The sequence below is a fragment of the Argentina anserina genome, chromosome 1, assembly GCF_933775445.1.
Source record: "Argentina anserina chromosome 1, drPotAnse1.1, whole genome shotgun sequence".
Classification (NCBI taxonomy): domain Eukaryota; kingdom Viridiplantae; phylum Streptophyta; class Magnoliopsida; order Rosales; family Rosaceae; genus Argentina; species Argentina anserina.
This window is the reverse complement of record NC_065872.1, coordinates 6,992,871-7,008,545: the sequence shown is the minus strand read 5'-3', so window position 1 is coordinate 7,008,545 and position 15,675 is coordinate 6,992,871. Positions and strand designations below refer to the sequence as shown.

The 15,675-nt window shown below is 44.2% G+C and overlaps 1 protein-coding gene across 1 annotated transcript; it reads left to right on the top strand.

Annotated features, from left to right (window-relative positions):
• Window positions 1-7,140: 7,140 nt before the first annotated feature.
• On the top strand, window positions 7,141-9,166 carry LOC126805276 (serine/threonine receptor-like kinase NFP). Its single transcript, XM_050532257.1, has one exon. It carries the CDS (start codon window positions 7,141-7,143, stop codon window positions 9,013-9,015), a length of 1,875 nt encoding a protein of 624 aa, XP_050388214.1. The 3' UTR covers window positions 9,016-9,166.
• The last annotated feature ends 6,509 nt before the right edge of the window (window positions 9,167-15,675 follow it).

Sequence of the window (15,675 nt, the reverse complement as noted above, 5' to 3'; positions counted from 1 at the left end):
CATATTACCCAGATCCCGAGGGCAAGTAACACAAGGGCGGACACCTTAGCCAGGCTTGCCACGGCGCAACCACATCAGTGTCACAAGGATACCAGGGTCGAAGTGCTCTACCATCCTTCCATCTCCCAAACTTTATAGGAGATATGCCAAATAGAGTGACGCCAAGGCTCGTGGATGGATGCGATCATAGCATTTAAGCGTGATGGCAAGCTACCCGAGGACAAGGATGTTGCAAGACAGCTGAAGAGACGTGCGGAGAGATACCACTTACAAAATGGCACACTCTATCGCCAGGGCCTCCTGAATGCTAGTTTAAGATGCGTTACAACTGAAGAAAGCAAATGGATCTTGCAAAAAATTCACAGTGGCGACTGCGGTAACCACTACGGCTGTCGTGCACTAGTTGGAAAGACACTGCGGACATGCTATTACTGGCCCACACTTACCGCCGACGCACAAGAGCAAGCCAGATCTTGCCATAAATGTCAAATCTATACCACGACAACCCTCAGAACCACTATCATACATAGTCATCCCATGGATTAATTGCCTCTGGGGCATGGATTTGATTGGCCCACTTCCCGTCAAGAAATGCCTATTTAAGTGGGTCATCTTGTGCATTGACTATCACTCCAAGTGGATTGAAGTCGCACCCTTGGCCGCAATAACAACTGAGAAGGTCCAACATTTTCTATAGCGCAATATCTTTTACCGCCACGGTACGCCAAAATCTATCATCACGGACAATGACACACAGTTCAATAACAACCACCTCATCACGTGGCACAAAGCAAAGGGGACTACCCTAAAGTTTGCCTCTGTCACGCACCCCAAGACTAATGGGCAAGTGGAGGCCGCCAACAAACTAATCAAGGGTCTCCTTAGGAAGAAATTGAATGATGCAAATGGGCTTTGGCCCAAGAAGCTTAACGAAGTACTATGGGTAATCCGCACCACGCCAACAGAGGCCACGGGTTGGACACATTTCTATCTCATTTACGGCACAAAAGCAATACTCCTCATCGAAGTAATCCAGCCAACACAACAACTTTCGTTGTTTAACCCTGAGACCAATTCGGAAAATATGCAACTAGATAAAGACCTCTTTGAGGAGAAGCGCATTGCAGCGCACCACAACAACATCATGAACAAGCAGCGCGTGGCACACTTCTACAACTCTAGAGTAAAGAGCAGAACACTTCAGCTCGGTGACTGAGTCCTCAAGAAGATTCAAACTAAGGTCACCGGATTACGCTTGAGATTGGACATACCATATAAAGTCGTCGAAATTGTTGCACCCAACACGTACTACCTAGAGGACAAGTACGGAGAAAGACTATCCCACCATTGGAACATGAAACAACATAAGTACTACTCCAAGTAAAGGTCCGCGCATAGCGCAACACATATGGACTTAGACTATTTTAAGTACTTACGGCACACTGCCAAATCTATCTTTGTACATTCGGCTACGGCCAGGCTATCAATAAAATGAGGAATTTTTCAAACCATTGATCCTTACTACGCCAGTACACTAGCGTATCAAGGAAATTGAATTCATTCGACAAACTTTCATTGTGCGCACATCAAAGATAGTATTGAGCATGTAGCCAAAAGTAAAACAACACACACAACGTTCGCTATGACAATAACACGAGAAATAAAATAACTTCGAATGCCCTAGTGCTTTAGTTCATTAAATTAAACAGTACAGCACGTGGCCTATTACAGATGAAAGCTTGAAAAATACAAAGGAAACAAGGAAAAAATGAAGAAAGCGCATCAGGTACAAAAGGGGTTCTTCCATTATGCCCAGCTTAGGTAACATCTTTTTAGATATTCCTTTCTCAATCCTCCCCCGCAACTTGGACTACATCATGCTATTCAAGCCACATCACTCGTCCGCGCAGTATATAAGTCCGCCGCTTGCCCCGGTTCGCCTTGCGACGATTGTGCATCTTGGTGCTCTGCGAGAGAGGAGTAGGAGAAGGAGTCTCCGGATTAGAATCAAACCTTTTATTATCACAAGATAAACCAGTAGAAAAAGAGTCAGAAATTTCCTTACCATTTTCCTCTTGTGCTTCGACCTTCGCAACAGAGGGGGACTACAAGAAGGGCGGTACCACCTCATGCGGCATAGGTGGTGCTTCCAACCCCTTCTCCCTCAGCCGAACCTCGTAGTCCGCTGGATACAACATCCCTAGCTCCTGGAGCTGCTCAACCATGTTACCCACGGCTGTGACGTAGTACCCTTCTAAGTACTCTGTCATTTCCGGTGATGCCTTAAATGCTGCCACTGCGCTGGCTGCTGCCTCCTCCGCTACGCGCGACTTATCTACCTCTGCTTCCTCCCTCACTTTCTCGAGTAGTCCGTCTGCCTTGACCAGAGCCGACTGCGCCGCATCCCTCTCTACGGTCATTTGCTACGCCAGAGACTCGGCTACCTCCCGAAGGTCTTCTTAGCGAAGGTCTTCTTGCAGGTTCACTGCATTCTCCAGCTTGGCCCTGGCATTAGCCAAGTCAGGGTGTTGCATGATTGTTGTCGTGCTCAGTCACTTCGGTGAGCAAACACCACTCCTCAATGACTTCCTGCTCCACATCCAGCAAGTTGAATACCATCTTTGCCGCCCTAGTCGCAGCTAGACCGAGGAGACTACGCACGTCCAAGCCCGATCCCTCAGGTCGCCGTAATTCCCGGAGCCCGGCGTGTTGGCCTATTAAGACCAGCTTCTCCAAGTCTGCAGCGCCCAGCTGGCTTAGTGGACTACGATCCAGGGCCGAGAGGTCCTCGTACACCCTGGATTCCGTGAAGGTTATTGGCCCCTTCTGGGTAGTCTTTTGTCTCTTGGTCTGCAGCGCATCAATTGTCATATCTACCACATCCTTAGTTGCGGTGGTAGACTTCACCTTACGTTGAGTGACGACCGCTTTTTGTGCCTTCTTCTTCTTGCCGCCCTCCAATGGCTCTGCCTGTGTGGCCAACCGCGGATTGGTGTCTACCCGTCCCAAAGCCTCCGCATTGCTACGGCGCGGCAAGCCTTGCTCATTTGGCAAGGATGCGTGTGTTGGAATGGTCAGGTCTATGGCGTGGGACGCGTCCTCAACCCGCTTCGTGGCAGCGTTCACCTCCTTAGTCGCCGCCGTTGATTGCTTAGCCATCACACGTTGTAACATGGTTAGAGCAAGTCCTTCAATATCCGCAGTCACGTTGGGATCTTTTTGTTGCAAAAACTTCGCGTAGCAAATGCGCTCCGACTTCTCGAAGTTTCTGTTTACCGAAAGCGTCATAGCTGCGTACACAATCACGGATCAGTACGCCAAAAAAAACAAGGGGCGTAGTGGCATCACTCACGATGGCGACGGAGTAATCCTTGCTCAAATAGTAGATACGGATTGGTCAACACCTTCAAGTCCTGACCTTGGCACCTCCACAGATATGTCACACGAATGACACGGTTAACTTCGTGTTCCGATAACACTAGCCTTCTTCCTGCTGCGCAACATAAGAACAACCATACATCAGCACACAACTATTATGAAGAACATAATCAATAAAATTACCACCTACAGTTAAATGCTTGAGAGTGTGAAGGGATGCGCTTCTCTGGGAGATACTTTTTCTCATTGATACGCCTATATTCCCACCCACTTTCTACGACTAAGCTATTCTTTCACCAGTTAGCTTCCGATGAGGGCCAATTATCCAGGACTTGGAACTCGCTACGCTCATCCCATCTAACGAACCGCACAGTCCCTCCATTTCCGCCGCAGTGGGAGACCAGCATCTCGACAGGTGGAAGAGCGAGCAGAGGCTGAGAATAACCCGCCACATATTATAGCTAATCTGCCCTAAGGCCAAGCCGAACTCCGCCACCAAACATTGCAGCCGCGGATCCAACGACAATTCCACACTAGCCGCAATATGGAGGGACTGATCATCGCGTATCCCTCGGGCAGTATCGAGCCGTACTCATTCACCGCAATGGCCCGTGCCACGATCGTACTGCGACAGGGTCTGTCCATGCGGCTCCTCCACCTCCGATTTTTACACCCCCCCATCTAACCAACTCCTCAAATGTGCCGGATTCAACGCCCGACTCGACGTACTAGTCCCAGAAGCGCTCGTAATACGCTCCCGCACACCCCGGTCTTAACTAGGAACTAGGAACACCTCACTCTCCCCGATTTCCTCACGTCTCGACTCCATCATACTAGTCGACTCGCTACTTTCCCAATTTTCTAGCACCCTCGCAAAAACTGCGGCACGATCCTCATAACGCGACTGGCTACCCCTGCTTCGCCGTACCGGGTTCATGTAGTTAGCCTCTAACTCACTCGTCCACGATTCAGACGATGTTGATGCGAACCAACTTCCCTCTACAGGCGCGGAATCACTGTCAGTTAATATATTTATCCTAGACATTACACCACAACAAGCAACACCGCTGTCAAAGACGAACAACCTAAACCTAGAAGGTTCAGGTAGTTAGCCTCCAACTCACTCGTCCACGATTCAGATGATGTTGATGCGAACCAAATTCCCTCTACAGGCGCGGAATCGCTGTCAGTTAATATATTTATCCTAGACATTACACCACAACAAGCAATACTGTTGTCAAAGATGAACAACCTAAACCAAGAAGTTAGAGAGTCAATCAAATCTAGCCTAAGAATATCGCAATGAAGAACATGAAGATCATGAAGAACATGAAGAACACCAAATCCAGTTTCAGGCTAGACTCATCGACAACCGCCTACACAAACCCCTTACTTAGCTGGAAAACACTTGCCCAAAGATCAAACAAACCCAAAACTGACCAATTTTGACGGAAAACCCAAGCCTAAAAACCGTTGTATCACCCTATAACCCAAGAATCACCAAAACCAACCCAAAATGCACACACAAATTGGAAGTTTCGACCAATACATACCTTGAAGGCCGATTTGCACAAATAATCCCGGCAAGATTCCGTCCAAGCTTGAAGAATAAGGTCGAGAGTAAAGGAGTGAACGAGAGAGCTTTTGGAATTCAAAAAGCTTGGAACTGTCGATAATGACAGTTCCTCTCTCCCTTTCACCCTTTTATATTAAACCCACACTTCATCACGCCCGTTAATCTTTCAAAGACACGTCCCAACCATCAATATAGAAAGACGTTACTCGCATCTTAGCCGTTGACCCAAAAGACGTCATCCCAGATCTCGCCACGTCGTAGGAGTTACTGAGACGACGCCTCGGTAACGTATGCAATAATTGCCTCAGCCACTAACGTCACCCTCTCCTGAAATTGAACCGTTCGCGACACGTTCACCCAATGCATGTGTGTTGCCCACAGCGAGAATACCGCCTCTCTCGGCCCACGTCACAATGCTCAAAGACGTCCTACACATAAATATTTATTATGCCATGACGGACGCACTACGCTCAAAGATAGCGTCTAAAGACGTTCTACGTGTAAAAATTCACTAAGCCAGGACGGACGCACTACGCTCAAAGATAGCGTCTAAAGACGTCATACGCGTAAAGATTCACTACGCCATGACGGACGCACTACGCTCAAAGATAGCGTCTAAAGACGTCATACGCGTAAAGATTCACTACGCCATGACGGACGCACTACGCTCAAAGATAGCGTCTAAAGACGTCCTACGCGTAAAGATTCACTACGCCATGACAGACGCACTACGCTCAAAGATAGCGTCTAAAGACGTTCTACGCGTAAAGATTCACTATGCCATGACGGACACACTATGCTTAAAGATAGCGTCTAAAGACGTCCTACGCGTAAAAATTTACTACGTAATGATGGACGCACTACGCTCAAAAATAGCATTCAAAGACACCTTACGCGTAAAGACTTACTACGCTATGACAGACGCACCATGACCAACAACATCAACACCCAAAGATGCTCACCACACAGTTTATTACGCCGTCCGCAACTTAGGCGGTATTCCTTAACCGGGGAGTGGGGGGGGGGGACTCCGGGGGGTCCGCGGGACCCACCGCTGATTTTGGCAAAATACTTAATTTTAGCTTCCCATTTAAGAAATTGTCTCCCTAGACTGGGAACTTGGGGCACTTGTTAGCATATGCTTATGCCCAGCCATAATCAGTGCAACTATCAGAACATTAAGGCCCATAAATAGCCCAGCCTCGCAGTACCAGCAGAAAGATAGCCGCACTAGCTGTGTAACAAGCCGCCCCACAACCCAAACAGATTATGGACGCGTCCTCACGCACATCCCAAAAAGAGCTCCAGAGAAAACCTCAACTGGACTTAATCCCACATCGGAAGATGAGGGAATGATCTACCTCAACTCAGCTATAAAAAGGACAAACCTTTGACATCATAAGGTAAGCAAACTAAATCACTCACTGTTACTCTGCATAAATTATTATTGACCTGACTTGAGCATCGGAGAGTTGAAGACCACGCCGCCGTGGTCTCCACTTTGACGATTCGTGCTACTTGTGATAGGAACGGAACAAGGAACACGGCGTATCTTTGTGAACGAATAGTGAAGCATATTGTCATAGCGCAATACACTACATTAACAAAATGGTATCCTGATTTTCATGCCAATGGTTCGATATTAATTGGAACAATCATAATATTCTCTTGCTTTATGATTTCAGTTCTGGTGGACGATCAAAGAATTGGTTTTCAGATGTTGAGTTGTTGACTTTGTACATAGAAATGGTAGTCGGGACAGCTTGAGTTGTTGACTTTGTACATAGAAATGGTAGTCGGGACCGACAAGCTGCCGGCCTAACTTTGTGTTGTGCTTTAGATTAATCTGATATATTTTGTGTTTCTTAGCAAGAAGAAGTTTTTTAGTGCAGAAAATGTTCAAGTATGGGAAGGCTGCTTATATATGGATGTATATTGTGTCTGAAAGTGTGAGAGTGACCTGAAAGATGCTTCGAATTCTGCAATTTTTTTTATGATGACCAATGCTAGAATAGCAGAACAACTAAAACAAGACTTGTTCTACAAACTAGGGTACCTTGGATTATAAATATCAGGTTTTATATATTTTTAAATTGGGATTGACAGTTCCTCTTTGTCTGATGTAGTGAACTTTCTAGCAAATATACAAAACCTACTTGATAGCCTCCGTATGGTAACTTGTGGCAATGGCAGTCTCCTTCCTATGTTCATCAATGGTCTGTATTCTGCTACTGTTCTTCTTCACCACTCAAATTTTAGCCCAGGCAACACAATCGAACTCGACCACAAGCTTTTCATGTGCAGTAGATGCACCATCTTCATGTGAAACATATGTATCTTACTTTGTGGAGTCTCCAGGGTATATGAACCTGGAAAACATATCTGATCTATTTGGGGTCAGTGTCTCATCAATTGCTCAGGCCAGTAATCTAGCTTCTGGTTACACAGATCAGACCCGATTGGTTCCAGGCCAACTCTTACTAGTACCTATCACCTGCGGTTGCACTGGAAACCGATCTTTTGCAAATATCACTTATCCGATCAAGCATGGAGATAGTTACTATGTGGTTTCGGTCTATACATTTGAAAATCTCACCAACTGGCAGTTAGTGCAAGAGATGAATCCGACTCTGACTCCCAGCCTCTTGCCGGTTGGTGTCAAAGTGATTTTCCCTTTGTTCTGCAAATGCCCCTCGAAGATGTACTCAGAGTTAGGAATTCAGTATCTCATGACTTATATATGGCAGACCAATGATGACATCTTTAGAGTGAGTGCCAAGTTTAAAGCTTCAACATTTGAAATCTCAAAAGCGAATAACCTGCGGAGCTTCAACAATGGAAGTGCAGTAGTGGGACAACCGGTGCTGATACCACTGACAAACTTGCCTGCTATTTCCCAATCCCTGCCCCTTCATGAAAAATCCACCCACCGGTTGATGCTCATTGTCATCATATGCTTGGGAGTTGTTCTATGTGCTGCTTCCCTGTTGGTGATTTATGTGCTGTACACTCGGCGTCTGCGCAGGAGACAGAAGCTTTTGAATGGTAAGAGTTTATCTGTGGAGACTGCTGAATGGTTCCGTATGAAAGAAGCAAAAAGTGAAGAAAAGATTGAGCTGAAGTTCATACAAGGCAAGCTTCTTCGTGGAGTTTCAAGCTATCTAGGAAAGGCAATTCTCTATGATATCAATACAATTATGGAGGCAACCATGAATCTCAACGATCATTGTAGGATTGGAGGTTCTGTATACAGGGCAGTAATTGATGGTAAGGTCTTGGCTGTGAAGAAAACCAAGGAAGATGTCACTGAGGAACTAAATATCCTGCAGAAGGTAAATCATGCAAATCTGGTGAAACTAGTGGGCATCTCATCCGGGATAGATGGGGATCGCTTCTTGGTATATGAATATGCAGAAAATGGATCACTTGATGAATGGTTGTTCTATAAATCATCAACCAATCTAAGTTCCGGGGCATTCCTCACATGGAGTCAGAGATTAAGCATAGCTCTAGATGTCGCCAATGGCCTGCAATACATGCACGAACACATACAACCGAGCATTGTCCACATGGATATAAGGACAAGTAACATACTTCTGGACTCGAAATACAAAGCCAAGATAGCAAACTTTTCCATGGCTAGAACATCTGCAAACAGTGTTACACCAAAGGTGGATGTCTTCTCCTTCGGTGTCATTCTGTTGTCTTTGCTTTCAGGGAAGAAGGGCATGGAAACGACAAAGAATGGTGACATCATTATGTTGTGGAAGGATATCAGGGGGGTTTTGGAATCTGAAGAGAAAAAGCATGAGAAGCTGAGAGCATGGATGGATCCAACTTTGGAGAGCTTTTATCCTATTGATGGTGCTTTGAGCTTGACAGCCTTGGCAAGTGCATGCACACAGGAAAAGTCGTCAGCAAGACCAAGCATGGCAGAAGTTGTCTTTAACCTCTCTGTTCTTACTCATTCATCAGCTGAGTCGACTATGGAGAGGTCTTGGAATTCTGTATTGGACGCAGAAGAAATTCTTCAAACTATCAGTCCTATCACAGCTCGCTGATTCGATGTCAGGAATCTTGTAGAGCAATCTGATGTATACTTCTATATACAGAGTCCTGTACTTCAATGTACAAAACAACTTTCATTTTGTTCCTTCGTGTAGTTTTTTCTGTGCATTAGCGAGTTATACTGTATTCTTGATAGAAAGGGATATCAACTTTTCATGCAAGGTGATGGATATCAGTGTATATTAGACCTCATATATTAGTGGAGCATAATAATATTTCTTTCCAGTGATGGAGCTGCAGAGTGAAGAGAGTTAGGGCATTAAAACCATGAAGAATTTCCTTGTTATGAAAATTTTCAAGACTGGTTTAAAGTAGGAAACAAGCTTTATAAGTAGTCGCTGTCGGCAAACGCCGCTCCTGGTTAAGTATTTAAAACTGTTGGTGGTTGCAAAACCATGGTGATGATCATACTGTTGTTGAGTTTCCACTTAATGTTATGTTTTCTTGGTCAAATAATCATATCTCAACTTGGGCGTGCTGCTTTTTTTTTTTTTTTTTGAGGGGGAATGAATTTAATTCATTTGGTGATAATGTCATGACCGGCCAGAAGGACCAAATACAGAAGGTGATAAGCCACCTCTCATACAAGCTAAAACTTAAGCAAGCTAATGAAACTGCACAAAAAAAAAACTCGCTTATTATACAAACCTCTCAACTTGGGCGTGCTGATTTCTTGTATATCATTGTAGTATAATGAAAAAAGTACACGAGAGACACGAGAGAAGATCATGACATCAATATATGTTACTTTCCAGTCTATTTTGTCGGCGTGAATCACAGATTAATTTATAGGTAGATTAGGCTATATATAGGATTAATCTTTGTATGAATGTATAACAAGCAATAATCAATAGAATTCAAGTTGGTATCAAAGCCTTCTTGCTCTATTTTTCTGTTTTTTTTTTCGGCCGGTCGCCCTCTCGTGCTCACCGCTGCCCTCCAGCGCCTCTCGACGTCGTTGTCGACCTTCCGCTGCTCCTCACCAGCGCTCATCGACCCGCAGTTGCCGCCCACTCCGCACTCGGACCCGAAGTCGCTGCCCTTCGCGCTCCGTTCTTCCGGCTCCGTCACCGCTGCTCCCTTCCCCCCCCCCCCCCCCGACACCGCTGCTCCTCACCGGCGCTCCTCGATCCGCAGTCAACCCGACATCGCTGTCCTCCACCACTCCTGCTCGGACCCGACGTCGCCGTCCTCTCCCTCCGCAGTCGCCGCTCGGACCCGACGTCGATGTCCGTTCTTTTTCTCGACCCGGTTTTATTTTGCTCCGACCCGGCCCAGCCCAGATTCGGTGCGACCCGACCCGACCCGACCCAGTTCGGCCAGATTCAGTCAGTGCATACTGACCGTCAGTGCAAGTGCACCGGAGACAAATTGTTCTCCATTTTTTGTGCTTTTTGCTGTCTAATCCCTGATTTTTTACATTGTTTCTTTTTCAATGGGTTCTGGACACGAAACGGAGGGTTCTCAGCTCCCTGATGTTCCGACCTTCGAAGTATCTGTCAAAGGTTCTGACAGTGGTTCATTTGGGGGCGCCAAACTCAACGGAACCAATTTCCGTAAATGGAAACAACTTATGGATGCTCATCTTCGAGGCATGCACAAAATGAGACATGTCACCAGCTAACTAAGGCTCCTAATCCTGAGGATATTATTGCCTACAATAAATAGGACGACGACGATGGTCTTGTCATGTCCGTCTTGTGGAAAGCTATGAATGATGAGATAGTTGATCTGGTGGAGGTATGTGCCACTGCGCATGCAATATGGGAGACACTGGTCGGCTTATATACTAGTGACTCTGATTTCTTACAGGTTCATGAGTTAATGTGCACAGCTTTGGCAATACACTAGGATGAGCAACCGGTGGCGCACTATTTCAGCAAACTAAAGAATATTTGGGCTGAGATTGATGTGAAACGTCCTTGCATGATCAAAAATCAAGAGGATATTGTTTGGTACCAAAAGGAGAAGGAGCTTGAACGAGTTCACCATTTCCTGAAAGGTCTTGATGCAAAACATACTAGTGCGAAAGACGAATTGCTCCGAATGACCGAACCACGTAGCCTACTCACCACTTTCACCTATATCCGAAATGATGAGTCTCAGCAGGAGAGTATTCTTCAGGCACCGGCTGTCGTTTCCAGTCTTACTGTTCATGCTCGACCTCCAGCACCACCCCTTCCGCAAGCAACTTCTGCTCCCCTTCATCGACAAGGACCACCACCAGACTTTGGGAATCAGCCCCGCCCTCCTTGCTCTTATTGCCATGATACTAACCATACTCGTGCGACCTATTGCAAATTGTATCCACACCTTAGGCCTAAGAGGTCTACTTATCGTCTCCAGGCAAAAGTAGCTATTCAATTAGTTCCGGAACCAGATATCTATGGTGTGGTTGGACATGATCATCATACCGCTGGAGGAGCACCTACAACCTCCATCGTTGGTTTTGCTCAACTTGGTATGACTTTCAATATTTCTCACTTTGTTAGTTTTGATACATGGATTATTGATTCTGGTGCATCTGATCATATGACTTATGACAAATCTTATTTTACCGTATTGTCCCTTCCACCCGTACCCTATGTTACTAATGCTAATGGCGAGGCATTTCCCGTGTTAGGGATAGGGCCCGTTCGTATTACTCCCACCATAGAGCTTCACAATGTACTTTATGTACCTGCTTTATCTCATAATTTGATATATGTTCCCTAATTGAACGTTGGCGCTCAGTGTTCTATGACCTTTTTTCCTATGTATGTGATATTTCAGGATCTTCTCACCGGCAGGGTAATTGGTCGGGGGTCTCTGAGGTGCCGGTTGTTTCATCTAGATCTGACATACGCCGGGGACAAACTAGGGGGACAGTCTCGGACCGCTTTACTCTTCACTTCTGACAAGCTAAGTGAAGTTTGGTTATGGCATCGTCGCTTAGGACATCCATCTTTTAGTGTTATGAAAAAATCCATGCCTATTTTGTTTATTAGTGTCGACGAGTCTTTTTTATGTTGTGAGACATGTGTTTTGGGCAAGAGTCATCGATCTACTTATTCTCCTAGTACTTATACTAAAAGTTTTCTTCCTTTTGAATTAATTCATTCTGATGTTTGGGGACCCTCTAAAGAGTCTATTGTGTCCGGAATGCGATATTTTGTGTCATTTATTGATGATTACACACGTGTTTCATGGATTGTTCTTCTTAAAAATAAAGATGAGGTTTTTTCAGCTTTTCGTGCCTTCCATACCTCTGTCCAAACACAATATAATTACACAATTCGAGTTCTTCGTTCTGATAATGGGGGGAATATGTGAATCATGTCTTTCAGGAGTTCTTTATTACACACGAAATTGTTCATCAAACAACGTGTCCTTACACACCTGAGCAAAATGGGGTTTCTGAAAGAAAAAATCATCATTTACTTGATATGGCTCGGTGTATTCTTTTTAGTGCCCATATGCCTAAATACCTTTGGGGTGATGCTGTCATTACTTCCGCCCACCTCATTAATCGTCTTCCATCTCGTGTCCTTCAGGGGAAAGTTCCCTATGAGGTGCTTGCATCTCATGTCTCATTACCCTCTTTTCATAATCTTCATGTCCGTGTTTTCAGTTGTGTTGCTTTTGTTCATCTTCCACAACATCAGCGTTCTAAGTTGGATGTCCGGGCAGTTAAATGTGTGTTTGTTGGGTACAGAGGACATCAGAAAGGGTACCGGTGATATCATCCCCCTACCCGGAAGTACTATGTCACTATAGATGTGACATTTTTTGAGGACATGAGTTATTTTTTCTCTTCTTATATTGCTCTTCAGGGGGAGAATTCATATTTTAAAAAGTTGTATCATGGAGAGGGGGAGACAAGTGAGCCAGTCGATATGGTAACAGGTTCCGTTGAGATTACCAATGTGTCAGCTACACAGGCACCACCGGTTGTCGTCACTCTAGAGATTCAGACACCAGAAGCTGACAACACAACTGCCCCTCATCTCTCTCGTACACTGTTTATACCCTTGACCAATGCTCTCCTGGTACAGAAGATCACTCATATGAGGTTAGTCATTCTATTAGGGCTAATAGTAGACAATATGTTTTGCCAAATAGGTCTACTCGGGGTCAACCAACAAAAAAATATGAACCTACCCTTCAGACTAAAGCCAAATATCATGTGGTAAATTTTATATCTACCAAAAGATTATCTAAGTCATATGAGTCATTTGTGAATCAAATATCTATTGTATCAGTACCTAACAAAGTGGAAGATGCATTGGGAGATCTAAAATGGAGAAAAGCAATGGAGGAAGAGATGGAAGCATTACAAAAGAACAATACTTGGGAGCTTGTACCTCCACCATATGGCAAGAAGGTTGTAGGATGTCGTTGGGTGTTTACTGTGAAGCATAATCCAGATGGATCAGTAAGCCGGTACAAAACACGCCTAGTAGCGAAGGGGTTCACCTAAACATATGGCATAGACTATGATGAGACATTTGCACATGTTGCAAAGATAAACATTATCCGGGTATTGCTCTCTATCGTTACTAACCTAAATTGGCCACTTAGGCAGTTTGATGTTAAGAATGCATTCCTTTATGGAGAATTAACAAAGGAAGTATGCATGGATCTTCCGCCTGGATATGTGGCCGCTTCTCCAAGTAACTCCGTATGCAGATTGAAAAAGTCTTTGTATGGTCTTAAACAGTCACCTCGTGCTTGGTTTGGAAGATTCTCATAATTCATGAGGAAAATTGGCTACAGACAGAGTAATTCAGACCACACGTTATTTCTCAACATCAACAAGGGAAGGTAACAGCTCTAATTATATATGTTGATGATATGGTAGTTACTGGGAATGATACTATTAAGGTGGATAGATTATAGAAACAACTTGCCACAAAGTTTGAGATGAATGACCTAGGTACACTCAAGTACTTCTTAGGCATTGAAGTAGCCCGGGGAAGTGATGGTATCTATCTGTGTCATACGAAGTACATCATTGATCTACTAACAGAGACAGGTATGTTGGACTGCACTCCCACTGATACTCCTATTGAGCAGACCATCGGTTAGCAGACTATCCAGATCAAGTCCCTATTGAAAAACCTCGTTATCAGAGGCTAGTTGGACGCCTGATTTATCTATCACATACCAGACCAGATGTTGCGTATGTAGTAAGTGTAGTGAGTCAGTTCATGTATAATCCCAGTGAGGACCACATAGATGCTGTTGTAAGGATCTTGAGGTACTTGAAGTCAGCTCCGGGGAGAGGAGTAATGTTCTCTAATCACAATAATATCCTTGAAATTTGTGGCTTCACAGATGCAGACTGAGCTAGAAATATTACAGATCGGAGATCCACATCAGGGTATATTACCTTTGTTGGGGGTAATCTTGTTACATGGAAGAGTAAGAAAAAAAAGTGGTTGCTCGATCTAGTGCTGAAGCAGAATACAGAGGTATGGCTCAGGGAGTGTGCGAATTGTTATGACTTAGAAATTTGCGACAAGATTTGGGTATTAAGCCTAAATGTGCTATGCAACTGTACTGTGACAACAAGGCAGCTATTGATAATTCACATAATCATGTGCAACATGATCGTACAAAACATGTGGAGGTTGATCGTCATTTTATAAAAGAGAAGCTAAACGCGAAGATCATTAGTTTTCCTTTTGTTTCTACAGAAGAGAAACTTGCCGATATGCTCACAAAATGAGTGTCTAAAAAGGCCTTTTATGATTCACTTAGCAAGTTGGGCATAGTTGATATGTATGCACCAACTTAAGGGGGAGTGTCGGCGTGAATCACAGATTAATTTATGGGTAGATTAGGCTATATATAGGATTGATCTTTGTATGAATGTATAACAAGCAATAATCAATAGAATATAAGTTATTTTTGGTCTATTCTATGAATTCTGATTCCATCACCAGACAAGACTCGTTGAAAATTGTCACGACCCCGAATTTCGAATATAAAAATTCGAATTCAAAGCCATGAAAACTCAAAAACAATCTCAAATATACTGAAATCATCTTATCATAACAGTGTATCGAAACTGAGTCCACATCATAATTCAGTCAACTCAAATAATACACAACCAATGGAATTGAAAAATTCACTCAATCTTCACCACTAACAGTAGAAAGAAATCTTCGACGTCTTCAGAGTAGTCCGTCAATTCCGCTAATCCACACCTGCATAACTATCCCATATACCATCGAATAGGTGCACCGGGACTGTAAACACAAACCTGGTTAGCTTTGCAGCTCGTATGAGTAAAACAACAATACAACTCGTGTATAAATACAAAATAAACATACTGAAAACATATATTTATAAATGTACTCATGAGTCATTGGACGGCCCATCTGGTTGTCCAATAATATCTCAAAATATAAGTGTTCATGAGAAATAGGGCAACCCCTCTGTTTACCCAAATACATTTATAATACGGGTACTCATGAGCGTTGGTACACCTCTGTTACCCCTCATGAAGTACGCCGTCAGACATTGGGCAACCTCTCGCTACCCAATATCCAAAAGAAAAATACTGAAAACATTTAATTATAAATGTACTCATGAGTCATTGGACGGCCCATCTGGATGTCCAATAATATCTGAAAATATAAGTGCTCATGAGAAATCAGGCAACCCAT

What these genes read in the sequence shown, in the direction of transcription:
- LOC126805276 (XM_050532257.1), top strand. Translation starts at nt 7,141, where the DNA reads ATGGCAGTCTCCTTCCTATGTTCATCAATGGTCTGTATTCTGCTACTG.